At 37.5% G+C, this 27,216-nt stretch overlaps 1 protein-coding gene across 3 annotated transcripts in view; it reads right to left on the reverse strand.

Moving 5' to 3' along the window:
* REV3L (REV3 like, DNA directed polymerase zeta catalytic subunit) overlaps positions 1–27,216 on the reverse strand; it is a 187,496-nt gene that overhangs the window by 115,102 nt on the left and 45,178 nt on the right. For all 3 annotated transcript variants that reach the window (XM_047734503.1, XM_047734501.1, XM_047734504.1), the window contains exons 2-4: positions 16,804–16,993; positions 9,766–9,840; positions 3,617–3,777 (exon numbers count right to left, since the gene is read on the reverse strand). In XM_047734503.1, the coding sequence (XP_047590459.1) occupies positions 3,617–3,777; positions 9,766–9,840; positions 16,804–16,993 (426 nt within the window). The remainder of the gene's footprint in view (positions 1–3,616; positions 3,778–9,765; positions 9,841–16,803; positions 16,994–27,216) is intronic.

Here is a 27,216-nt window from a genome sequence, read left to right on the forward strand (position 1 = left end):
CAGACATAATTTTTAAATCACTTGGGTAAATGCAGAGGAGAGCAATCACTGGGTCATGTAAGTCTATGTGTAACATTATGAGAAACTGCCAAACTGTATTCCAAAGTGGTTGCACTATTTTGCATTCCCACCCGCAATGAATGAGTTACTGTTGTTCCACATCCCTGCCAGCACGTATTGCTAGTTTTGGATTTTAGCCATTCTAAAAGGTACGGAGCAATAGCTCTTTGTGGTTGTAATTTGCATTTCTCTAATGATATATAATATTAACAATCATCTTTTCATGTGTTTGCCCTTGTTACATCTTCTTCTTTGCTAGGATCTGTCCAGATCTTTGAACTTTATTTTTTAAATATTTATTTATTTCAGAGAGCTTGAGCACAAATGTGCATATTGGGAGAGGGGCAGAGAGAGAGATTCAAGCAAACTCCATGCTGAGTGTGGGGGAGTGGGGCTTGGGCCCATAACCCATGAAAGCATGAAGTGAGCTGAAACCAAGAGTCAGATGCTCAACTGACTGAGCAACCCAGGTGCCCCTCTTTTGACCATTTTTAATTGGATTGTTTGCTTTCTTACTGTTGAGAGTTCTTTACATATTCTAGATGCAAGTACTTTATCTGATATATAATTTGAAAATGTTTGCTCCCAGTGTGTGACTTACCTTTTCATTAATAGTATTTTCCACAGAGCTAAAATTTTTAATTTTGATAAAATCAACTTAGCAGTTTTTCTTTTCATGGATCGTATTTTTTGTATTCTACCTAGAACCTCATTGCCAATCCAAGGTCAGGCAGATTTTCCCTTTGTTTTCCTCTGTAAGTCTGATAGTTTTAAATTTCACATTTAAGTCTATGATCCATTTTGATTTTTACATAAGGTGTGAAGTATGTGTCTGGGTTCTTTTATTTTTATTTTCTGGCATCCAATGATTCCAGCACCATTTGTTGAAAAAAACTATCCTTTCTTCACTGAATTACGACAGTACCTTTGCCAAAGATAAGTTAATGTTATTTGTGTGGGTCTATTTCGGGTTCTCTTTTGTTCCATCGGTCTGTATGTCCCATCCTTTTTCTAATACTATGCTGTCTTGATTACTGTAGCTTTATAACTGGTACTGTGATTCCTTAAAGCTTTACTCTTGGTAAATCTCTACATTGCCCCCCTCACCAAAAGAAGGATCTCCCAGTGGGGCGCCTGGGTGGCTCAGTGGGCTAAAGCCTTTGCCTTCGGCTCAGGTCGTGATCCCAGAGTCCTGGGATCGAGCCCCGCATGGGGCTCTCTGCTCCGCAGGGAGCCTGCTTCCTCCCCTCTCTTTCTCTGCCTGCCTCTCTGCCTACTTGTGATCTCTCTCTGTCAAATAAATAAAATCTTAAAAAAAAAAAAAAAAAAAAAAGGATCTCCCAGATAAGAAATAACAAAGCCCTCACAAAAATTTGGGGAAACAATTCCTGTAGGGAAGGAAGTTAAGCAGTGAAGTTATCCTTCTCCTGCCTTTTTGTATCTTTTCTCTTCCTGCCTTCACTTTCTACTCTTTTTCTCTATGGAGAAAAAGAAAGATACTGGGCAGACAGACTACTTCATCCTTTATCAGATTATCTCTATCTTGGGATCCTATGGACTATTTATACAACTTGGTTTATACAGAATTTTATAAAATTCTAAGATTTTGAGATGATGAGAAAAACTGGCATTTAGTAAACTGTAAGTTGCACCTAAAACTGAGATTACTATCTAGTAGAATTAGTTATGAACAAATGAATTATTTTGGTCTACTTAAAAGGTGAGTCATATATTGGTTAATGCTTTAATTTTTGTGGATTTAAAAAATGTAATATTTAAGTTGTCAATATAAAACAATCTGTTTTCAGAAACAGTATTACTGCATCTAAATTATTTCATGTAAAGGTATTATCAGCATCATGGAGAGACATGAAAAACACAACTATAAGTATATATAACATTATATATTAAAGCACTGCAAATAGTATTATATTTGATAAGGATTCTGCATTATAGTTTTCCAAATTGCATCTGTAATTCCAGTGCCTGAATTCCTTGTAAGTCTTTAGAGCATGTGTATGTGCACATATGTGCACACATCAGTGTTTGCTAGGTTTTGCTCATAGAGAGTTTTCTTGTGTGTCTGGTATGTTCTAAATTGTGTGAACATATTATATTTGAAATGTTATTTTTAGGAAGAATTTAAGACCTGTAATAAAATTCTACAGTAGAATTTAGAATTTAGAATTTACCTCTACTGAATGGTGAGTATATGACCAGACCATCACTACCTCAGATAAAGTTCTTGATCTGGGAATCTCTTTTATTCCCAAGGAATTCAAACTGTGTTGAAGTATCTTAAAGCTGTTTCACTTCCTAGTTTGTAAGGGCATCTTACCCAATGAGACCCTGGGTTTTGTTTCTGCCTCTCTCATTTGGAAAGGCTGTCTCAATGGAGAGTCCAAATTTTCCAGGATGAGCAAACCCCTCAGGGCAAAGGTTGATTTTCAGCAGTCTATTTCCTCTTTTGGCCAGTATTTCTTTGCTGTTTTGTATCTCTTCGATGCATTTAAGATTTTTTAAAAATCTTCTTAGCCTTTAAATTGTTTTTAACAGGAAGGTTAATTATAATCACTTAGTCCATTATTGAGTAGGGAAAAAAAAAATCCTCCCTAGTTACTTTTTAGAGCACAGTTTGGATACTGTAGAAGAAATATAAGAAGTTAAACCAAAAAGAAGAGACAGTAAACTATGAGATAAAAAAAGCTAGCCTCTGGTTTAAGAAGTATGGCAGTGAAGAAAAAGAAAAAATTAAAACAGGACAATAGCATTGGCAGAAAAAAAATGTTGGGTTCATTTTGTTTCAAGTAGAAGAGAAGGAATTCGATGAGAACAAAAACAAAAGATGCTAGACCATCTGACCCGGAAATTCTATTCCTAGATATGTGCCCAAGAGAAGTGAAAATATATGGCTACACAAATATCTGAACTTATGTTCAAAGCAGCTTTGCTCATAATAGCCAAAAAGTGGAAACCCAAATTTTCTATCAGTTGATGAGCTGATGAACAAAATGTAATATGTTCATAAAATAGAGTGTTATTTGGCCATAAAAAGAATGAAACACTAATAAATGTTACAACATGGATGAACCTTGAAAACATTAGGCTAAATGAAAAAAAATTACAATTCCATTTATGGGAAATGTGCAGGCTGGCAAACATACAGAGACAGAAAATAGGTGGCTAAGGGGTGGGAGGCATGGAAAGGTTAAAGGTGACTGCTAAAGACTACAGATTTTCTTTTAGAAGTGCTGAAAAATGTTCTGAATTTGATTGTGGCGATGGTTGTACAACTCTGTGACTATACTAAAAGCCAATGAATTGTCCATTTTAAATGCGTGAGTTGTATGGTATGTGAATTGTATTTCAATAAAGTTATTACAAAAAAAATTCTTTTGAGATTCTTTTCCTGATGAACCCTAATACCATTTTGCATATTCCTTTTTATTCTTTATCCACTCAGCAGTTCTTTTTTAAATATATGTCATTTTATGAATCATCAATTACATAACCCTTGTTTCAAAGCTTTAATTTGAACTTGGGAAATTAACCTTACTTTTCCTTCTTGCTTTTCGGAACTTGACAGCAGCCAGATTTATTAAATTCATTCCATAGAGATTGTAGTCAATGAACAGCTGTAGGAGGTAGGGAATATGCGCTTCATGAGGCTGGTAAAATTTATTCATTATGGCTCCACTTTGCAAAAGTTCACATATCCTAAATTAGAAGAAAAAGTTATATCATAAAATTATGGTTCCTAAAATGTTAAATGAAACATTATACTACTATAGAGAATGAAACACATTATACTAGCACACAAATTTTTTATTTTAATTTTACTGAAAATTTGTATTTTGTTAGAAATTAAAAAAAATAAAAGTTTGGTCAAGTTTTAAAGTCAGCTGCACACTCAAAGAAAATGACAAAAAACTACTTGGATAAAGAATATTTTGACTTCAAAAACCAACTTAATACTAATTATATTAAAAAAACAGGATGTGAAAAGTTTCTAAAATATGAACTTTTCCTGGGGTGCCTACCTGCCTCAGTCAGTGGAGTATGTGACTCTTGATCTCCAGGTTCTAAGTTTGAGCCCCAAGTTGGGTGTTGAGATTACTTAAAATTAAAATCTTAAAAAAAAAAAGAGTTTCTCCTTTTAAACATTGAGAGAAACATTTTAAAAGATTATTACAAACGTTCTGAAAAAGGATTTATGACTCAAATCCACTACTCTGAAATAACTGCTATTTTAATATTTGTCTTCTCTTGAGTTATTTTTCCTTCATGATGGAGAATACAAACAATAGGCAATTATAAAAAGTGTAAGTGCTATGCAAGGGAAGTATATGAAACATCCAGAAGGGATTAATAAGATAAAGGTACGGAAGTTGTTTCTGCAAAGCCTTCTTGAAGAGAAATCTCTAAGCAGGAGACTAAATGATGAATTAAAGATATTTCTTCTCTGGAGAAAGGGAAGAGTATTTCACACAAATAAAATTATATGTATGAAAGGTCACAAGAAAACGTGGCCTATTTGGGAACTGAAATCATTGAGTGAGGCTTAGTGACAGGCTGTGGAGAGTGTGTCTATAGGGGTGTGGGCTAGAGAGATAATGAAAAGTCAGATCATGCAGTCTATTAAAACATTCAAAGAGATAGCAGAATTTGCCTTTGAAGTAAAGAGCAGGAAAGACAAATGACCAGGGTAGCCAGACAATACACAGGACTAGAGCTAGGAAGTGAGAAAGGTATTGTGGAAAAACTAAGATGATGGTAGCGTTGACCAAGATCACGGCACTGTGTTGATTCAGGAGATATATAAGGAATAGTCAAGCCTTGGTGACTGATTAGATGTGGAGGATATGGCAGAATAAGAGTTAAGGAGGATTTCTAGATTTCTTGGTGGTGCCATGTTATTGAAATAGAAAGGACTAGGGACACCTGGATGGCTCAGTCGGTTAAGCCACTATCTTTGGCTCAGGTCATGATCCCAGGGTTCAGGGATCAGAGTCCCACATCGGGCTCCTTGCTTGGCAGAGAGCCTGCTTCTCTCTCTGCCTCTGCCTGCTTCTTCAAAATAGAAAGGACTAGAAAAAAACAGGTTTCTTTGCAGAATTTCAGAGAGGGATTAAGGATAAACTCAGTTTTAGACATACTGGGGTTTAGGTATTGTGGGGTATTCAGGTAGGTTTCCATGAAAATACTGACAATGAATGACAATGAGAATGAGGACAAGAATAACTTCATTTACACAGCAGAGGCAGCTAACATATTTAAGGACTATGTACTAAACACTGTGTTAGGTGTTTCAAATGCTTAATCTCAAGTAATCCTCACTACAAACCTATGATACTATTAGCCCCATTTTATAAATAGAGAAACTGAGTCTTACATTAAAAAGTTGTCCCAAATCATACAAATTAAAAGCGGAAGAGCTAAAATTAATGTTTTCTCTGATTTGTGAGCCCGTACTCTTAACACTCTTAACTGCAGAGCTATTCTATTTATCCAGAAGATGGTGTTGACACATTGATCCAGAGTTCTGGAGGAAAATTTAGGCTATTGATATATACCTGGAAGTCAAATGCATAAAGATTAACAAAAAGTTAAACCAAACCATAAGAGTAGATAAGGCTGTACAGTGAGGTAAGAGTACAGAGAGAAAAGCTGAAAGCTAAGACATAACCCCAAGAACAGCTGCAGATGTTAAAAGAGGAACCAACAAAATGGCATAAATATGAATAATCAGACAGGTATAAGGAAAATCAGAGGAGGCTTATATCAAAGAAATGAACACCTGGGGTTATTTTAAAGCACTATAACCACAGACATAAGGTCAAAAGTTAAGGACAAAATGGTATTAACTAGATTTAGCAACATGGAGATCTGATTTTGACAACACAGATCCTCTCGAAAGGGTCTCAGGAATCCCCAGTGCACAATTTAACAACTACTTTTCTAGACTGATGAGTTCCATTTTCTCTATGAAGTAGAAGGCAAAGCCTTGGGAGGGGCTTCATATATGAGTAAAGAGGGTGGAGAAAGGTAGGAAGAAAATTAGAGAAAAGCAGAAATAAGGCAAGGCAGGGCCCAGGTGAAGTTGAAGACTAATGAATTCACAGTGGCACCATTCTGTTGTGATGTTTTGTATCCTAACAGTAATTAGAAGCCAGAGTTTATAGCAGAGAAAAAAAGGTAAATAAACAGATTAACCCAGAATTGATAGTTAACCTGGCAGACAAAGGAGTTGAAAAGATAGAGAACAGAATCTAAGCTGGATAGGAAAGAAATTAATTGCAGGAGAAAGTTATACAGAATGGGGCAGTAGTAGTGAGTCCAGGGAGTTTAAAGCCTCAAAACAAAACAAAACAAAAGAGGGACACCTAGATGGCTCAGTCATTAAGCGTCTGCCTTCAGCTCAAGTCAGGATCTCAGGGTCCTGGGATCAAGCCCTGCATTGGGCTCCCAGCTCAGTGGAAAGCCTGATTCTCCCTCTCCCACTCCTCCTGCTTGTATTCCCTCTCTCACTGTCTCTCTCTGGGTGAAATAAAGAAAATCTTAAAAACAAACAAAAAAATCCCCAACAACATATAAAGGATCTTATTAGAGCCATGAAAAGGTTCTAAAACTGAATTATAGTGCTAAGTGTACAATTCAGCAAATTTACTTTAAAAAAAATCACTGAACTGCATATCCTTAAAATGTGTGAATTTTGTGGTAAATTAGATCTCAAAAATTAAAAAAAGAAGACGACTGTAGTCAGAAATCAAGATGTCTGCATTTAAAATCTCAGAGGCAGGACAAATTTCAGGGTGTGGTAAGAGTAGGTACTAGGTATTTATCCTAAAGATACAAATTCAGTGATCTGGAGGGGCACGTGCGCCCAAATGTTTATAGCAGCAATGTCCACAACAGCCAAACTATGGAAAGAACCTAGATGTCCATCAACAGATGAATGGATAAGGAAGATGCGGGGTGTGTGTGTGTGTGTGTGTGTGTGTGTATAATGGAATACTATGCAGTCATCAAAAGAAATGAACTCTTGCCATTTGCAATGACGTCGATGGAACTAGAGGGTATTATGCTGAGCGAAATAAGTCAGAGAAAGACAATTATCACATGATCTCCCTGAGATGAGGAACTTCAGAGGCAGAGTAGGGGGTTTGGGGAGTAGGAAAGGAAAAAATGAAACAAGATGGGATCGGGAGGGAGACAAACCATAAGAAATTCTTAACCTCACAAAACAAACTGAGGGTTGGGGGAGGGAGGATATGGAGAGGGTGGTTGGGTTATGAACCTTGGGGAGGGTATGTGCTATGGTGAGTGCTGTGAAGTATGTAAGCCTAACGATTCACAGACCTGAACCTCTGGAGCAAATAATACACATTATATGTTAAAAAAAAAAAAAAAGAATGGCAGTAAAGTTCATAGGAGATGAGCAAGTAGAGAAAGCAAGAGACCAGTCTCCAAATGGTATGTATAGGATTGATTCATTCTATAGCAAGTTATTGACTACTCTGTGCCAGACACATAGATTCTGAACACTGAGGATTATACATCAAACATAGCAAAAAAAATCTTTGCCTGTGGACTTACGTTCTAGCAGGGTACCAATTGTATGTGCAAAATTTTTTTTACGATTTTTATTTATTTATTTGAGAGAGCAAGCGAGTACATGCTGGGGGAAGGGACAGAAGAAGAACAGACACCCTGCTGAGCAGAGAGCCTGATGCAGGGCTTGATCCCAGGACCCCAGGATTGTGATCTGAGCCCAAGGCACAGATGCTTAACCTACTGAGCTACCCAGGTGCCCCTGTATATGGAAATTTTAAAAAGAGGACATGTGTGTGTATATATGTATGGAAAATAAAAGGATAGGGGTGCCTGGGTGGCTCAGTGGGTTAAGCCTCTGCCTTTGGCTTAGGTCATGATCTCAGGGTCCTGGGATTGAGCTCCACATCGGGCTCTCTGCTCAGCAGGAAGCCTGCTTCCCCCTCTCTCTCTGCCTGCCTCTCTGCCTACTTATGATCTCTCTCTCTCTGTCAAATAAATAAACAAAATCTTTAAAAAAGACACACACCACAGTCTTAAATTGCCTCTGGGGAGAAAAGTAGTTAAGAGCAAGGGTAAATAAAAAATAAATATTTCAATTTACATAAAATATGAAATTTTATATTTCATATAAAATATGAAAATCTTTTTCATATATACTATAGCCAACACAGCACCTATAATGTGCCAGGCACTGTTTGGAGCGACTTATAGATATTAACACATTTGATTATCAGAACGATGTGTGCTAACATCAACCCAATTTACAGATGAGGAAGATAAGTCACAGAGTAAATAACATGCCTAAATCGTCCCAGGAGATAAGAAGTAGAGCCAGATTTTGAATACAGGTAATCTCTCAATAAATCAGGGAATTTCAATAGGCACTATGATAACCTGACTATATAATTTAAAGCAAACTTACTAGAAAGAGTTTAATAAGTATTTGACTGTTATAGTCAGAAGGAAGAAAAACAGATTAGATGTATACTTCACATAGAACTAGGCTATTTTTAAAGATTATGCAAATTTTATTTATGGGTTCCCCTTTAGCACACTTGGGGCTGAGAAAGGGTAAAAATGATTAAGGTTTACTCTCTCACTACTGTGTGTACAAGATAGGTTAAGAATTCACAGTGATTGTTCTTTTGGACTCCATGTATATAAGAAAGTGTGACCAAGGGAAGTGGTACAAGAAACATCATTGTCTGTAAGTGCCTGTTCTGAAAAACTGTTTTGGTACCCTACATAACAGAAGCTGTTTGGGATAAGGGTGGGAGCAGATTATAGAGAAAACTAGTTTTCACTGGTTACCTGGAGAAGGGAATAACTAACCATTGGGATTAAGGCAGTGATTCAGTGAAGCACTCAGTTGGCCTAATTCAGAATAAACCTCACATCGTTGGTGGCTGTGCCTCTCTTGGTGCCTAAATCCACTCTGGGAAAACATTCAATTTGCGTCTTACCAAAAGGTTACCTTTTGAAACCTAGTACTTACTAGCAGAGAGGTCTTCTGAAAAAACAACAATAAGCATTTCTCTAAGGACACTTTTACCCTACTCATCACCACACAGAATGAAAACCCTTGTTGTGAGCCCCAGAGGACGACTGAAATCTTTACATGTGCCCTTCCTGCCATTAATGACTTAGACTCCAGGACCTCTGACAAAATAAGATATAGACAGACTTACTGAGGGAAAGAAAAAAACAAAACAAAACAAAAAACCTGGGATATAAAATTTCACTAACATTAATAAAGAGTCAAAAGGATTTTGAGTTCTTAGTTTATACTCTGGCCTTACTCTCATATATTTCTTTTTGCTTTGAAACTAAAGAGCAAATTTCTCCTGGTTTTGAACATTTGCTCTGGCTACTAAGATCCTACAAGGCAGCCATCATCTCTCTTTATCTACTTCTACAAGCTCTCTAAACCTAAGACAGAAAAGAAGCAGTAAGGGGCCATGAAGCAAGGTCCTTTCACTCTTAAAATATCCTTCTTAGAGGCCAAGTTATGGCTCTCTCTTTGCACATAAATATACATATGGCCTCTTCCTTTAATAATGCTACAAACCACATAAACCTTTCTTCTAGATTTTTCTTATTATTACCGAAATACTTAAGTGATAGTTATTCATATTTTTATTTATCTTGTACCTTTTCACCATCGCAGGATTATAAAGATAGATCTTCATAAAGTGTCTTTCCTTCTCATGATAACCATAAAAAGGCCTGAAATAAAAGAAAAAGATATTTCAAATTATTTTCCGCATTCAGAGATGAAGTAATGCAGTTTGTTTCCCAAATTACACTCAGGTGACCTAATTCAGTCTTATTTATATTATTAACCAAAACCCTAAAAAACAAACAAAACCATTCAAAACCTGCCAATTAAACCTACAATAGGTTAATATATAAAATACTGAAATCTGGTTACTTCTTTTAAGAAGTTTAAAAATAAGACTTTCAAAAACTAGGGACAAAAAGGAGTGGTAAACCATTCACACCTTAATTTCAATCATAATATCTCTATTAAAAAATGCCTGCGTGGCTCAGTGGGTTAAAGCCTCTGCCTTCGGCTCAGGTCATGGTCTCAGGGTCCTGGGATTGAGCCCCGCATTGGGCTCTCTGCTCAGCAGGGAGCCTGCTTCCTCCTCTCTCTCTCTCTCTGCCTGCCTCTCCGCCTACTTGTGATCTCTCTCAGTCAAATAAATAAATAAAATTTAAAAAAAAAAAGCTCTTTTCTCTTTACTCTAACCATGTATAAAAAAACCAGAGACCTTTCAAGTACCTTCTTGACCTATTTCCCATTCTTTCTGTCAAAAGCTGTATTTCTTCACTAATAAAGTCCTTTAATTAATAGCATTCATGAGGCACCAGGGTGACTCAGTCAGTTAAGGGTCTGTCTTCAGCTCAGGTCATGATAACAGGGTCCTGGGATCGAGCCCCGCATTGGGCTCCCTGCTCAGTGGGAAGCCCGTTTCTCCCTCTCCTACCCCCCCTGTTTGTGTTCCCTCTCTCTGTCTCTGTCAAATAAATAAACAAAATCTTAAAAAAAAAAAAAAAACTTAACAGCATTCATCTTACTTTGCTTATTTGTCTCTGTTTATTATTGATTTTGTAAGTTCACTAGCCAGAGACAATTTACCTATATTGTACATGCACATATACACGTGTGTGTGCATAACACACATCCAACTCAAGTGAAGCCTACGAAAACTGTGCAGACAGGAACTTAAGAGATTGAAAAGACCATGGCCTTACTTGAGGACCCTAATTATGTTGAGGCTGGACTTTTCTCAAGGGCATTAGCTAGAATGGGGAAAGGAAGAAGCAAAATCCCACATGGTCAGGAGAGAAACAAGTCTTCAGTGCAAGACGAAATAAGTTGGAATATCATGTTGCATCATTTCAGAAGGATCTGAAACTACACCAGTACCTCTGATATACAGACTACCATAATCATTTTTTTTTCTTAAGTATGCTCCATGTCCAATATGGGGCTTGAACTCACAACCCTGAGATCAAGAATTACATGCTCTATAGATTGAGCCAGCCAGGTGTCCCCAGACTATCGCTTTCAAAGATGATATAATTAGAAATAATATATAAACAAGTATGAATTTGCATATAAAATAAAAAGTTTCATATCTTCCTAGAGTTTATCTGTAAATAAGTGGTTGGTTAAATCTTTAGGTGGGTAAACCCATTCACTTTCATTTAAAAAATACTGTCCCTTTATAATGGGCACTAGAGAGAATTTATCCTCGTTAGGATACCATTTCTGTCATGTCGGACAGTGCAGAGGACATCAAATACAGGAATAATCTGGCAGCAGAGTCATTATCTAGAGTATAAACTTTTATTTCCCCTAGCTAGTTTAAGCTTTTAGGTCACAGCCATCTATATGATTGTTGTAAAGCAATTTCTATTTAAAAAAACAAAAACAAAAACCCAACTATTTACCAAGTCTTAAAAGGTTCTTTATCTCGTCCTTGCCCCTCACTCCAATCTTGTGTCCTATCACTCCTCCTTTAGCCTTCCTGAACATTTTAGCACCTCTAACTTACTCCACTCTCAAGTACTTGCCATTCTCTCTGCCTGGAAAGCTTGCTCTGAACACCGGCATGGTTTGTTTTCAGTCTTCATTTAGGTTTCATTTTAGGTAGAAACTACTGAAACTTCCTCACTTCCTCGTAAAAGCCTTCTCTGACCATCACTCCTTATCCCTTACCCTTCTTCACTCTTCCCCCCGCCCTACTTTGTTTTAAAAACACTTAACCACTTCGTCTAGTTGGCCACTATTTACCCCATTTTTGTTGCCATGAAACAAAGACACATTACATGAATGATTTCATTCTCTCTCACTGGCAAAATTTCAACTGTTTATTCCTCCTGCTATGGTATTTCTCATATAGATAAATAGAGTTCTCTACCTGGAGACACGAGTTATTTTTAGCCAGATAAATAGGGGAAAAATTTAAATGTGCAGTGTAGTACATGTTTGCTTTGCTTTGTTTTGGTTTTGTTAACAATCTTTAGGGTTTTACAATTAAAATTTCATAAATTTCAAAAACTGATTATAAGTTAAGACTATCAAACCTCTAAAATTCTTTATAAATCTAGGATTCTGTTTTCACATCTATGGCCCCAAAATATAGCCTAGAAATTCTATAAATTCAATTTTCTGCTTCTGTAAAATCTAACTGGCAACCCTTACTTCCTGCTGTTGGCTTCTTCAGCTGGTTTTGCTAAAAGAATTCCTCAACAGGGAGATCCTTTGGATGGAAGAAGGCAGGATGGAACAGTTTGAAAAGATATTTTATGCTTAAAAAAATATCTGATAATTAAGTGTTTTTTAATAACAGTAAGAAGGAAAATGAAAATGGATAGCAAAAGATCTCAACTTACATGGATTAGGAATCTCTTTTTAGGATATTTTCTAGAATCATGGCAGCTAAATAGCAAGGAATTCCAGAAATGAGCCTAAAGTCCTAATCCTATCTCTTGACCTAGCCTCAGGATAATGCATTATCCAAAAAGACTGGAATTAAACCTGTACAAATTTTAATTTGGTAGTTATACGCAACCTTGTCTAAAGAAGTAGGAAAAACTGAAGGACTAAAATAATCATAGAAGCTAAAATGTATGGTCATAAAAAAGGGATCTAGGTTAGGAAAAAAGTTAGAATAAGGGGAAAAGAGAACGGCAGCCAGAGAACAGCTCATCTTTCACCTCAGGTATTCTGATTCTTAAAACCATGACAATGCCTTTAAGAAAATACCCATTAAAAATACAGAAAGACTGGTAAGTGGGATGCCTGGCTGGCTTAGTTGGTAGAGCATGTGACTCTTGATCTCAGGGTAGTGAGTTCAAGCCCTGTTGGGGAAAAAGCTTACTTTAAAAAAAAAAAGACTGATAACTATTCATTTTACTAGGCCGTTTGGAAACTCAACTTTGAAATGAGAATATGTATAGGAAATTCCTTAGAAACTATTAAACATTAAAAAATTAGAATATATGGGACGCCTGGGTGGCTCAGTTGGTTAAGCGGCTGCCTTCGGCTCAGGTCATGATCCCAGCATCCTGGGATCGAGTCCCACATCGGGCTCCTTGCTGGGCAGGGAACCTGCTTCTCCCTCTGCCTCTGCCTGCCTCTCTGTCTGCCTGTGCTCGCTCGCTCTCTCTCCCTCTGTCCCTGACAAATAAATAAATAAAATCTTTAAAAAAAAAAATTAGAATATAAAGCTGATAATTATCTTTAACCTAATTGTTACTATCATAGGATAGGTGTGAACTTGTACCTCATTCACTTATGCAACCAAATAGTTGCTGAGCCATATTTACTAAGTGTCCAACACCATACAAAGTGCTAAGGACATCATGGTGGACAAGACAAACATGGTCCTTCTTCTTGCAGAGCTTACATGCTAGTGGGAGAAATACATAAAAATTAAGTAAACAAAAATTAAAATAATTGCCAACTACATTAAGTGCTGAAGGAAACAAAGAATGGGCAGAGATACAGAATAACAATAATGACAACCTATTTTTAAGTAAGGAAATCAGAGAAAAAACTTCTTTGAAGAGGTAAAGGATTTAAAGGACTGGAGAAGGATAGAGTACTCAAGGAAAACAAACTGCACGTATGAAGCTGGGAAAGAGCTCAGCACATCAGAGGAACTGAAAGAAGTCCCATATAGAATTTCTAGATGGAGCATAGTGAACTTAAGTATGGAGGTAGGCAGGGGTCAGATCACATAGGCTGTGGTTAGAAGCTTAAATTCAGGACGCCTGGGTGGCTCAGTTGGTTGGACGACTGCCTTCGGCTCAGGTCATGATCCCGGGATCCTGGGATCGAGTCCCGCATGGGGCTCCCAGCTCCACGGGGAGTCTGCTTCTCCCTCTGACCTTCTCCTTGCTCATGCTCTCTCTCACTGTCTCTCTCTCTCAAATAAATAAATAAAATCTTAAAAAAAAAAAAAAGCTTAAATTCATTCCATTAACAATATGAAGCCATTCAAGGATTTTTTTTAAATTTTATTTATTTATTTGACAGAGATCATAAGCAGGCAGAGAGAGAGGAGGAAACAGGCACCCCGCTGAGCAGAGAGCCTGATGTGGGGCTTGATCCCAGAACCCTGGGATCATGACCTGAGCCGAAGGCAGAGGCTTTAACCCACTGAGCCACTCAGGCACCCCCATTCAAGGATTTTAAGTGATTTTAAGAGGATTCAGTGTATCTTTTTTTTTTTTTTTAAGATTTTATTTATCTGACACACAGAGATCACAAGTAGGCAGAGAGGCAGGCAGAGAGAGAGAGGGAAGCAGGCTCCCCACTGAGCAGAGAGCCTGATGTGGGACTCGATCCCAGGACCCTGAGATCATGACCTGAGCCGAAGGCAGAGGTTCAACCTACTGAGCCACCCAGGCGCCCCGAGGATTCAGTCTATCTTAAAAGAAGAGTACCCTCGTGGCTCTGGAGCAAGACAAAAATAGAAGGAAATTCCATTAAAAAGATACTGTGATGGTCCAGAGGAAAGCCTAGATTAAGGTGGAAGTAATAGAGAGACTTTAAGATAGTTTTCATATAAACATCTTGAACTCAAAATGTTCTAAAATGAGCTCCAAATCTTCCCTGCCAGCCTGTTCTGCCTGCACCTTGCATCCTTTTAGCAGTATGGACTCAAATTTTTATAGTCATCTTTGACTCCTGTCACAACCTTCATCCAATCAGATAGCAAAGCTTATTGACTCAGAACAGATCCAGAAGCTGACCACGTCTCACTACTCCCATTACTACCTAAGTACAAGTCAGCATGTTTTCTCATCTCACCCAGATTAATGAAACAGAATCCTAATGCTCTCCCCTGCTTCTACCCTTATCCCCGATGATCTACTTTTCACAGAACTGCTAAAGTAATCCTTTCAAGTTTAAGTTAAATTTTGGCTACTCAAATTTCTGCAAGAGCTCAGAGTAAAAGTCATAGTCCTCAGAACAACCCACTGCAGTAGTTCTCAAACTTCAATGTGTATTAGAATCGTTACAAAGGCTTATTAAAACACAAATTGCTGGGCCCTACCACCAGAGTTCTGATTCATTAGGTGTAGGATGGGACCCAAGAATATATTTTAAATAAGTTCCTAGGTATGTTAATCTGAGTCCTCTGAGAAATAGATGCCAATATATGCAAGAATTTATCAGGGGAAACAACTGAGAGAAAATGAGGAGGTACCCAGGAGAGCCTTGGATAGTTACCAAACTTGATACATGTCTGATCCCATGTGAAACAGAGAGGGACAGAGGGAAGAGCAGTAGAAATGTCTTCTATTGTAATGTAATTCTAATCAAAGTGCAGAATGAATTTCAGAGAGTTCTCAAGGGTCTCCAAGGAACAGGCCTGCCTTCGTACCCTTACCAGGTTTAGCCACTGGTTAGGAATAGCCTACGGAAAGCAGCTTCAGTTCATATGGAATGATAGATAGATTTCACCGTGCTGGTGGGGCTGTTGTTCAATCATGCTTGCTGTATTTGGAGGTCTGACAGATGCATTCTCCTAGCTGTCAAATCAGGTAAAGCTGATGTTGGTGATCCTGGAAACCATACTTTAAGAACCACTGGCCAAGGGCGCCTGGGTGGCTCAGTGGGTTAAAGCCTCTGCCTTCGGCTCAGGTCATGATCCCAGGGTCCTGGGATCGAGCCCCACATCGGGCTCTCTGCTCAGCGGGGAGCCTGCTTCTCCCTCTCTCTCTGTCTGCCTGCCTCTCTGCCTACTTGTGATCTCTCTCTGTCAAATAAATAAAATCTTTAAAAAAAAAAAAAAAAAAAAAAAGAACCACTGGCCAACATGATCTCCATCCATTCATATCTCTCTAACCTCACTTTGTCCTACTCTCTTTTTCCTCCATTCTGATCACCTCCATGTAATTCCTACTCCCTCACCTTTAAGTCTTTGCTCAAATGTCATTCACCTTGTCAATGCCACCTTCCCTGATGACCTTGTATAAAATTGCCACCAGTCCACTTTCCTACCCTACACTATGGATCCATCATATACTACTCTACATCTTTGTTCCATAGCACTATCATGTAATAAATACATTTATTTTGTGTCATATCTTTAAGTTATGTTCTGTTTTCAAATACTAAAATATAACCTCCATGGGGGCAGGGATCTTTGTTTTGTTCAATATATCCCAAGCACCTAGAATAGTGCCTAGCAAATGGAAAATGCTCAATAAATATGTTAAAATAAATCACATGAAATTATACAGTTCTAAGAAGTGGAGAAATGGAAAAGGTTAAACCATCTTTCACTGCAATAAAAATTTACTTTAAAAAATTAAAGCATAGGGATGCCTGGGTGGCTCAGTTGGTTAAGCCGCTTCCTTCAGCTCAGGTCATGATCCTGGGTCCTGGAACTGAGTCCCGCATCGGGCTCCTTGCTCAGTGGAGAGCCTGCTTCTCTCTCTGCTCTGCCTGCCACTATGCCTCCTTGTGCTTGTGTGCTCTCTCTCTGACAAAAAAATAAAATCTTAAAAAAAAAAAATTACAGCATAAAATCTGCCTTACTTCCATTAGATTAGAAGTAAAAGAAAAATAAACAGTATCTCTGAATCAGACAGGTTTTCTTTACTTGGGATGGTACTAGAAATACAAATAAAGAAATTTAAAAAAAGTTAACATATACTTACATTCCTGATACTAATGACACTTTGAACACGTGCTGAGCAGTGGAAGATGGATTGCCTAAAGCCACATTAAGTGCTCTGTCGATACTGAATGCCATCTGAGAAAGATAGCTTTCTGGCTGCTGTCCATAACCATCGTATGGCACATAGAGGTAAGGAAAGATGCCATGCAGATGAAGACATGTCTTCTGACCTAAAAATGTACAAATTATAAAGTTTAGTCTTGAGATGTATTTTAAAATTTTAACATTACAAGCTCAGAATGCAAATCATTTAAATGTTCTAATGACAATACAGCTTATCTAGGAATAGAGTTGAAAAAAATTAACCCATAATTTAAAGCCACCTATATTAACTGCATTTTACAACAGAACATTTAGAAGCATTTTATAAACATAGCATTATAGTATGATTGAAAGAGTAGTTTTGGTGAAAATATGTTTGAGTATTTTACCCACAAAATCTCACTGGTTTTACATACTTCATTCAATCGCCCTATAATAATACCACTTAGCACAGTGTTATGAATCTTACAGAAACTCACTGAAAGTTTTTTAAATAAATCAGTGCATGTCTGTCTTGGCATAAAGGTTTTCAAACAAGAGAATTCCCTGAGACAGCGACTGTTCTAGGAGAAAGGAGAGGGTAAAAGCAGTTCCAGTATGTGGAATTTTGCTATAAGGGTGTGGAAGGGGGTTTGAGGAAGAGTAATAATAAAATTTTGCTATTAGGAAAACAACAACAACAACCAAAAATGACAAAAACAAAGCAAAAGAAAACCTCTACAGATCATTTGTCCATAATGGACCTCTAGATATCTAAACTGCACATTTGGTGGATTGGGACGAGGGGGAAACAGAATGAGAGGTGAAAAAACAAGCATGCACACTTCCCAGGAAGCCGTTCTATCGGGCAAGGTGCAAAAGGGGTAAACGGTGCTGACCTGCCAACAGACAATCAGGGTTAGCTATGATAAAGAAAGTAATACAAGTAAGAACCCACAAAAGAAGTGCCATAGAAACAGTAATGTATCCATGACAAGGTTAAGTAACAACAGCAACAACAAAAAACAGATGCACCATTACTCTCATGAATCTGGCAGGGCTGTATAGAAGTGGTTCCTGTCCTCAGAGCACTGTCCCTAGGTCCCCTTGGGTACATACCATTTGTCTACTTCAAACAGGGAGAATGGCAGTGATGGAAGAACGTATCCATTTTTTTCATGCTGTCACTATCACTGTACTGCCCTGCCAACACAATCCTTGGGCTTCTTCCCCATCCCTTATTCCACTCTGCTTCACTGGGGTTTTTTTCCTTTTTTGGCAGGAAGGTAACTATTTGTTTTCTTATTTTTTTCCCTATTTATAATTTAGAATGATTTATATAAAATACACAGAAAATAGGTCTATGTTCTGTTGATGTATTTAACACCATAGTGACTAACATCAGTTTATCTTATTTTTAAGGTACAGCTATAACAGAATTAACAAATAAATCTGGAGCAGTTATTACATACAGCAGAGCAAAATTAGAAAGACCAGTCACACAATGGAATAAGATCTATAACCTCTCAAGTGCAGTATTTGGATTTCAACTACCAACTTCACACTTCTGAAGAACTATAAATTGTGCTGCTGTTAGACCAGTTTCTATTGTTAGCAGTAGTTATGTTGCTTAATTTCAAAGGAATGGAAAAAAAAAAAAAAAAAACCTTTCCACTTAAAAGCAAATTGTTGATTATTTTGTTTCATTTCAAATCTGATTATATCTACTAAATACTGCAATTTCTTAATTCTCTAAAGAGAAAAAAAAGCTAAATTTTAACAATGCTTTTTAAATATCTCATAAAAAATGTTACATCCATTACCATTCAGGACATAAACCACAATTTGTTTAAGAGCATGTGGCAATGCTAAACCATGGAGGTAAGGAAGATGGGGAGACAGAAAAGTATCCTCTTTTAAGTTGACAAATAAATCTAAGACCAGTGATTACAGAAGTAGTGTAATAGTGCGGTGCCTGGGCGGCACAGTCGCTTGAGCGTCTGACTCTTGCTTTCAGCTCAGGTCATGATCTCAGGATGATGAGGTCCAGCCCAGTGTCGGGCTCCACACTCAGTGTGGAGTCTGCTTAAGACTCTCTGCCCCTGGTGAACCATGAGAGACTATGGACTCTGAAAAACGATCTGAGAATTGTGAAGGGGTGGGGGGTGGGAGGTTGGGGGCACCAGGTGGTGGGTATTGTAGAGGGCACGGATTGCATGGAGCACTGGGTGTGGTGCAAAAATAATGAATACTGTTATGCTGAAAAAAATAAAAAAATTAAAAAAAAAAAAAAAGACTCTCTGCCCCTGACCACTGTGCATTCTCTGTCTCAAATAAATAAATCTTAAAAAAAAAAAAAAAAAAGAATTAGTGTAATAGTATATTTTATAAGTTTCTAAGTTACTAAGATACTAGTTTTACAGTGTGTATATCTCAATAATGGAAATTTGGATAAATTTTACAAGAAATAATTATAAAACCTGATTTCTACAAGTTTCTTTATAGGGAGGGTGTTCAGAGTTCACAGAATTTTTTTTTTTTAAATACTTTTCATATCTCCTGTGAAGTAGGGGCATAAAGACATTATCTTTCTATTTCACAGCTTTGAAGCTACAATAATTTGTGGTTTATGACTTAGGAATAAAGCAGAAATAATTTATTCAGCAGGCACTGAACTAGGTACTACACATATATTCAGTTCTAAAACATAAAAACCTCGCAAGTATCACAAAGCTTAACTTTCCCCAAATCACATACCTACTAGGTAATCGAATCAAAATTTAAAAGCAGATCAATAAAATCTAAAATCAATGCTCTTTTCATTTAACCATGCTGGTTCTATCGAATATCGGCTTCCTTAATCCTTAACTCTTCAGTTCTTATTTTGTAATGTAAATGCCTGTTTTCTTTTTTTTTTTTTTTTTTTTTTTTTTTTTTTTTTTTTAAAGATTTTATTTATTTATTTGACAGAGAGAGATTACAAGTAGACAGAGAGGCAGGCAGAGAGACGGAGGGAAGCAGGCTGTCTGCTGAGCAGAGAGCCCGATGTGGGACTCGATCCCAGGACCCTGAGATCATGACCTGAGCCGAAGGCAGCGGCTTAAACCACTGAGCCACCCAGGCGCCCGAAATGCCTGTTTTCTTATCTGACTCTCCCATTTGAAAATTCTTTGCAACTGGTGCTGTGTTTGAATGATCATAATATCCCCAGGACCGAACACAAAGCACATTTTATGTGCTTAATAAATACTTATTAAATGGATGAACAAACCCTCAGTAAAACAGAGTAACTGCTTAAGGAGAAAAGAATGATGTAAAAGCCTTGAGTATCTGGGGAAAAAAAACCTATGAAAACAGAGGGACTTTGATACAACTAAGGATTACAGCGTTTTAGGGGGACATAGGTGATGGGAAGAGTCCCCAGCTTAGTGCACTTTCCTACCCTGACTAACCCAAAGTCCCATGCAAAGCTGCAGTCATTACATCAACACAGATGTACCTCCCTCTGGTTCTCCAGCAGCTAGGGATGGCTCGGTGCCTTAACACCTTTCCTCAAGAACAACCTCCTGAAAACACAGCACAAGAATTCTTGGCATTGCACTTAATGGTTCTAATATAGAATGAGTATCACAGAAAAGAAATGATGAGAAACAAGATAGAATAGGAAACTCAAAAAGTTAAACTAGGAATAAGAAATGTGTAAAAATCAATGTGAGATTCCATTTCTTTTTGGCAACAGGTCTTTTATTATTGTAAAATTTGCAGTTCCATAACAGCACTGCTTTATCTTGACAAGATACAGACCACTTCTATAGACTTCCCTCTATCAGCTCTACACCACACAGTGTGGGGCCACACATACATAAAGTACCTTGAAGATAAGCTATTCTGCTCCACCCTCATCAGTCAGGATTAGATTCTGCTGTGAGAAACCTAAAATCAGTGACTTAAGTATTTAATTAATGGTTTCTCTCTAGTAATATAAGTCCAGAGCTAGGTAGCTTGTACTGCACATTCGGGCTTTTGCAACATCTAGTTAGTTGCGCAGTTGAACAACTTGTGACTTCAATCCAGAGGCTTTTTCACTATGCTCCAAAGAGCTCCGCACACAGGATTCTTTTAAAGAATGTTTATATAAAATTAGTGAAAGCTATGCTATTTTGAAACCCTGCTAAATGATCTAGGATTCTTCGAAGGTTTAGAATAATAAGCTATGTCTAAGTAACATGTGGATCCAAAGCAAGCAAGCAACTGGCATTCTTTATCTTCCTAATTTCTGAATGTCCTCTCTTATTGTCATGTCAAACTGAATTAAGGCAGCAAACTTAGGAATAAAGACTGTTGTTGGGAGAATAAGTCTACACACATGGGTTTCAAAAATTTTTAGAATTTGGGATTTCCAATTTGATGTTGTCTAATTCAGAAACTGCAATAAAGTTGTTCCAGGAAAGATCCACAGAAACCTGTCACAGCATAACTGCTGGTTTTTAAAGACACCATGGCAAAACTGTGTGAAGGTGGCTACTTTGCAATTCTGTGTAAGGAGGGCTTCTATAACCAAGGTGAATGCCTCTGTAACAGCCAGTACTTGGGAATTGTGAATCTAATCTTTTAGGAATTTAGATGTACAGTACACATTAAGACCTCTGTATTCCAACATTTCTTATGTCGTTTCCCCACATTTTCTCCTCCATTTTAAGTGCCTATATTTGGTCTCTTAATTTGGTCTCTTAAATTGTGCATCTAAAGTCTTATTAGTTTACTCACAGAAAAATTACCTGTATTTCTTTGTAGATACACTTTTGATAAGCAGAAAGACTAACAAGTACCATTCCTCTAATTCTGAGGTCTGCAATTTTTTTTCTATAAAGTAGCAGATAGTAAATATTTTAGACATTATGGGCTATACCATGTTTTATACAACTACTTAACTCTGCTACTGTAGTCTGAAAACAGCCACAGACAATAAATACATAAGTGAACAGGCATGGCTGTGCTATTCCAATAAGAATTCATTTATGAAAACAGGTAGTGAAAGGATTTGGTCCATGGATAGTAGTTTGCCAATCCCCGCTCTAACCGATGAGACTTCATCATCTAGAACAGAAAAGCTTAACGTCTTTTTTTCTTTTTAAAATAAGCTGACTGGTCACCACAATCAAAACCATGCTGGCCTAAGAGTATACTAGGAGACTGAATAAGAAATGCTTATTTTGTAACTTGCAACCCTATCTCCCAAATCTCAAACTCAATATACATAAGATTTTTTTTTTTTAAAAACTCTACAGAGCTATTAAATAGAAAAGCTTGGTATGTGAAAAGGAAAATGTGTATTTATGGAATTTTTGTTATTTTTTAAGTTTTATATCATTGTCATTACCACAATCTGTGTCCCTCTAAGCAAAGTCTTTCATTGCTTCTCTTTAAAGTTTTACTCTTTCTTTCCCATTCTCACAAAACCACAAAATGAACCAAGCAAAACTAAGTGTTCTATCATCTATTATCCTCTAAGAAAAAAACAAGAATGTACATGAAAATTTAGATATTAAGATGTTAAGACAGTATTACCAACAGTAAAAAAAAAAAAATGAAGACATTACAAATTTCCAAAAATAGGATATAAATTATGATAAATTTGTATCATGTCTATGGCTCTCATACCAATTCCACGTACTGCTTGTTTTTATAAATACAAAGTTATCATAACACGCCACATCCGGAATGGTCTATTGCTGCTTTGCTACCGGCAGAGTTGAGTAGTTTCAACAGAGACCTTCTAGCCCCCAGAGCCTAAAATATATACTATATGGCCCTTTATTTTTATTTTTAAAGATTTTATGTATTTGACAGACAGAGATCACAAGTAAGCAGAGGCCGGCAGGGAGAGAGAGAGGGAGGGAAGCAGGCTCCCCACTGAGCAGAGACCCCCCCCCCATTCAGGGCTTGATCCCAGGACCCTGGGATCCTGGCCTGAGCTGAAGGCAGACACTTTAACCCACTGAGCCACCCGGGTGCCCCCTATATGGCCCTTTATAGAAAGTTTGCCAACCTCAGCAGCAGATGGTGTTGAAATATATTTCCTGGTGTGAAGAGATGTTTATGATATATTTATTTCAGGTGATATTCAGGTTTATTTCAATTATAAACGTATCTTTACCATAGTAAACAAGATAATGATTTATCTTCTTTTTCCTTATATATATTTTGGAAATTTCCAAAAGAAATTTCCAATTTCTTTAAGAGAAAGGTAGGAAGAAGTCATCTGCTTTTAAATGACCCAGAAATTAAAACAAACAAACAAAAAACCACCACCAGGTGCCTGGGTGGCTAAGTTGGTTAAGCATCTGTCTTTGGCTTAGGTTGTGATCCCAGGGTTCTGGGATCGAGTCCCACATCAGGCTCCCTTCCCTGTGGGGAACCTGCTTCTCCTTCTCTTTCTCATGAACAAATGAAATCTTTAAAGAAAAAAAACACCACCAAGAACAACAAAAAACTAAGTATGATAATTAACTTTACAAAGGGCATATGCATATAACTTTGTTAAACAGTTTCTCTTCATATTCTCCATTGTAAATAATGCTTTGGGGTTTCACATTTATTCATGCCATTTTATTTCTTCGACTGAAGTATACATGGCTTTATTAGAATCACTGGCTTTGGGGCACCGGGGTGGCTCAGTTGGTTGAGCAGCTGGACTCTTGATTTTGGTTCAGGATCATGGGACTGAGCCTTGTATCGGGCTGAGCCTTGCTTCATGCTCAGCATGAAGTCTGCTTGTTCCTCTCCCTCTGCTCCTTGCCCCAAATAAATAAATAAATGGAATCTTTTAAAAAAAATCATTGGTTTAAAGTTACAATCCCACATTACTAACAGAACTATATCCCCCAAGAACCAGATGTCTCAAAGGCCAATTTATGCATTTGTATAATTTATTTTTCTATTTCCAGTGCTAAACACGATTGGTTTTTTCATTCATAAATGTAGACATAAATTCTTTAGTCTTCAAATACTTTGTCAAAGTCCACCATAGGCTGCTCATAATCACAGTCTCAGAATTCATGAACTTTTTATGTTCTACACAGAGATAAAGATGAGTAAATAGGCAATTACAGTACAGCAATTCTATATCCAAAAGACGCAGATTTGTAAGACTACTGATAGGCTTTCCAGAGGAAGCAACAGAAGGGCAAAGACAGAATGCTGTGGTATATACAAAAATCTGAAAGCAAAGGAGAATACGCATGGTCTGGGAACAGGAAAAATGTAGTTAGGAAGCAGCAAAGAGTGCAATGGAGAGAAAGGCCAAGTATGCATATGTAAGTGTGAGAGTGTGTATATATTCTGCGATCTGTGTAGATTTGCATTTTATAAAGTTCCCTTGTGGGCACATTGTGAGAGAAGCTAGGGACAGAGTTTTAATAGGAAAATAAGTTAGGAGGCTGCTAGAGTAATTCACAAGAGAGAGCAGAGATGGAGAAAGCATCAAGAAGGACTGAGGACACAAAAAATTTAGAGGTAACTGACTAGAACTTGGGAGTACGGTAAAAGAGGAAGAATCAAGGATGATGCAAATTTTTGGGTAGATGTAAATGTCATTCAGAGAAAACTGAGAAAGAAGAATAGGCTGATTTCTATTTTGAACTTGTGGAATTTTAGGTGTTTATAGAATTTCCAAATGGAGATTTATATTAAGCACAGATGTTGAGCTTGAGAGAGAGATCTGGGTAGAGAAGAAGACAGATTTGGGAGTCTGAATAACAGATGGGTAAAAATGCTCAAGAGAATACAGAGACAAAAGAAGGGGCATAGGTCAGAAACTTGAGGAACAGTAATATTTAAGAGGGGAATAAAGGATTTTGATTTGTGTGGGATATGAGAGAATGACTCCCTAAAAGGGCTGCCAGGCAAGAAAAAGTAGTATCGGCAAATACTTGAAAATATAAGTATGTTAGCCATGGAAACAAAGCTCCAAGAGTCCATGAGAAATGTATAAGAGAAACACAAGCAATGAAAGGCTGGATCAGAAACTGGGAGAAGGACACACATAAATGTATATAGAAATGGCAAGAAACACTTCAGAATGGCAGAGGAAGAACCTTTAAAAGCCTGCTCCTCAGTGATAGCAACAAGAACACTGGGAAATTCTGTCACTTTTTTCAGCATTTTGTAAGATAATTAAAAGGCCTGTGACAATCCAACACATGTTTATTCAAGAAAATCAGTTGAATCTTAGCAAGAACAGCAAGCTTTGTGGTATTCTAAATTGCCCTAATCCAATCTCCTCACCCCCAGCACCCCTGCCGGAGCTCCAGAGTAGCTGTGAAAACAGCTAGCCAAGCAGGCACTGGAGGGACCAAAATAGATTTACAGTTCCCCAAAAGCCTGATCACCAGAAAACTGTCACTATTTGACCTACCTGGTCACAAGTGAAAAGCTCCATTCTCAGTACTGTATTTGATCAGACTCCGAGCTCACTCTCTGTGTACAGTACTATCTGTAGCATCTTTATGGAAAACAATCAGCAGCAACTGTTTAACATCACAGTTGCTTGAGGGAGTTTTACCAGTTGTCGCTAATAAGAGGCTGAACAAAAACCTTAAAAGGAAAAGCTGAGGACTGAAATGTTCATAAGAACTTGAAAGGCTCTGACATAGTTCTTGAAATTTAGAAGGTTATGCACATGTGTGGAGCTGCAGGCATTCTCAGGAAGGGATGAGAAGGCCCTAATCTTTCACTATGGTTGACCTTGAGGCTCTGCGCCAAAATGCGAATACACAGAGGCCCTCAACAAAAAGTGGAAAGAGACCTATTAGCTCAATGCATTTAAAGGACTCTCTGGTCAATCATTAAATGACCAATAAGCTACCTGAGCAGAGACTTCAAAAAATAGAGACTGTACAGAATTAATCCATGCAAGTCACTAAAGAAACAAACAACTAACAACAAAACAATAATAAATCCTGGGGATAGGGAAGAATAGGATTGTCCTGTCAAATTATTTTAAATGTCTAGTTTTCAATAAAAAATGTAAGATAAAGAAAAAGAGAAGCATGGAAAAAAGGAGTCAATAAAACTGTCTCTAAAGAAGCCCAGACATTCAACTTATTAGACAAAGACTTTAAACCAGCTATTAAAAATATTTCGAAGAGGAGGGGTACCTGCTGGCTCAGTGGGTAAAAACAGTTCACTCTTGGCTTCAGCTTAGGCTGTGATCTCAGGGTTGTGAGACTGAGCCCTGCACTGGGGGGGGTCTGTTTGAGATTCTCTTTTTCCTCTCCCTTTGCCCCTCCCCCTCAAATAAAGTCTTAAAAATTTTTTTCAAAGATCAAAGGGAGATCATGTCTGAAGAATTAAAAGAAAGTTTGAGAATCATGTCTTACCTAACAGAAAATATAAATGAATAGACAGAAATTATTTTTAAAAATCAAATGTAGGGGCGCCTGGGTGGCTCAGTGGGTTAAGCCGCTGCCTTCGGCTCAGGTCATGATCTCAGAGTCCTGGGATCGAGCCCCGCATCGGGCTCTCTGCTCAGCGGGGAGCCTGCTTCCTCCTCTCTCTCTGCCTGCCTCTCTGCCTGCTTGTGATCTCTCTCTGTCAAATAAATAAATAAAATCTTTAAAAAAAAATCAAATGTAAATTTTGGTATTAAAAAAATTTTGGTGTCGAAAAGTGCAATTTTTAATTTCTGTTGCAAGAAATTGAACAGAATTTCTTGCAACAGAAATTGCAACAGCATATTTGAACTGGTAGAAGTATCAGTGAACTTGAAGACAGGACAGCTGAGATTTTCCAATATGAGGAACAAAAAAGAAAAAGAATGAAGAAAAATTAACAGAGCCTGAGAGATTTATAGGATTCCATGAAGAATACCAATATATACATAATGTGAGCTTTAGCAGATGAGACAGAAAAAGAAATAGGAAAAATATTTGAAAGAAGTAAGGCCAAAAAAACCCCCAAATTTGACTGAAAACATTAACCTGCATATAAGAAGCTCAATAAACTGCAAGTAAGAGAAACTCAAAGAGATCCATGCCAAGATGTATCATAACCAAACTGCCAAAGGCAAAGAAAAAATCTTAAAAGTGACAAATGAAAAGTAATTTATCATGTAAAATTTCTTCAATAAGGTTAAGAGCTGAATTCTCATTAGAAATCAGGGAGGCCAGGAGGATGACATAATCAAAGTGATGAAAGACAAAGACTATTAACCAAGAATTCTGTATCTAGCAAAACTACCCTTCAAAACAAAGGAGAGCTGGGTAAGGTAGGAAGGAAGAAGAAATTAAGATGTTCCCAGCTAAATGAAAATGAGAGAATTTGTCACTAGTAGGGCTGACCTACAAGAAATACTAAAGGGACTCTCATTCCA

This window comes from Lutra lutra, chromosome 6, assembly GCF_902655055.1.
Source record: "Lutra lutra chromosome 6, mLutLut1.2, whole genome shotgun sequence".
NCBI classification, from domain to species: Eukaryota; Metazoa; Chordata; class Mammalia; order Carnivora; family Mustelidae; genus Lutra; species Lutra lutra.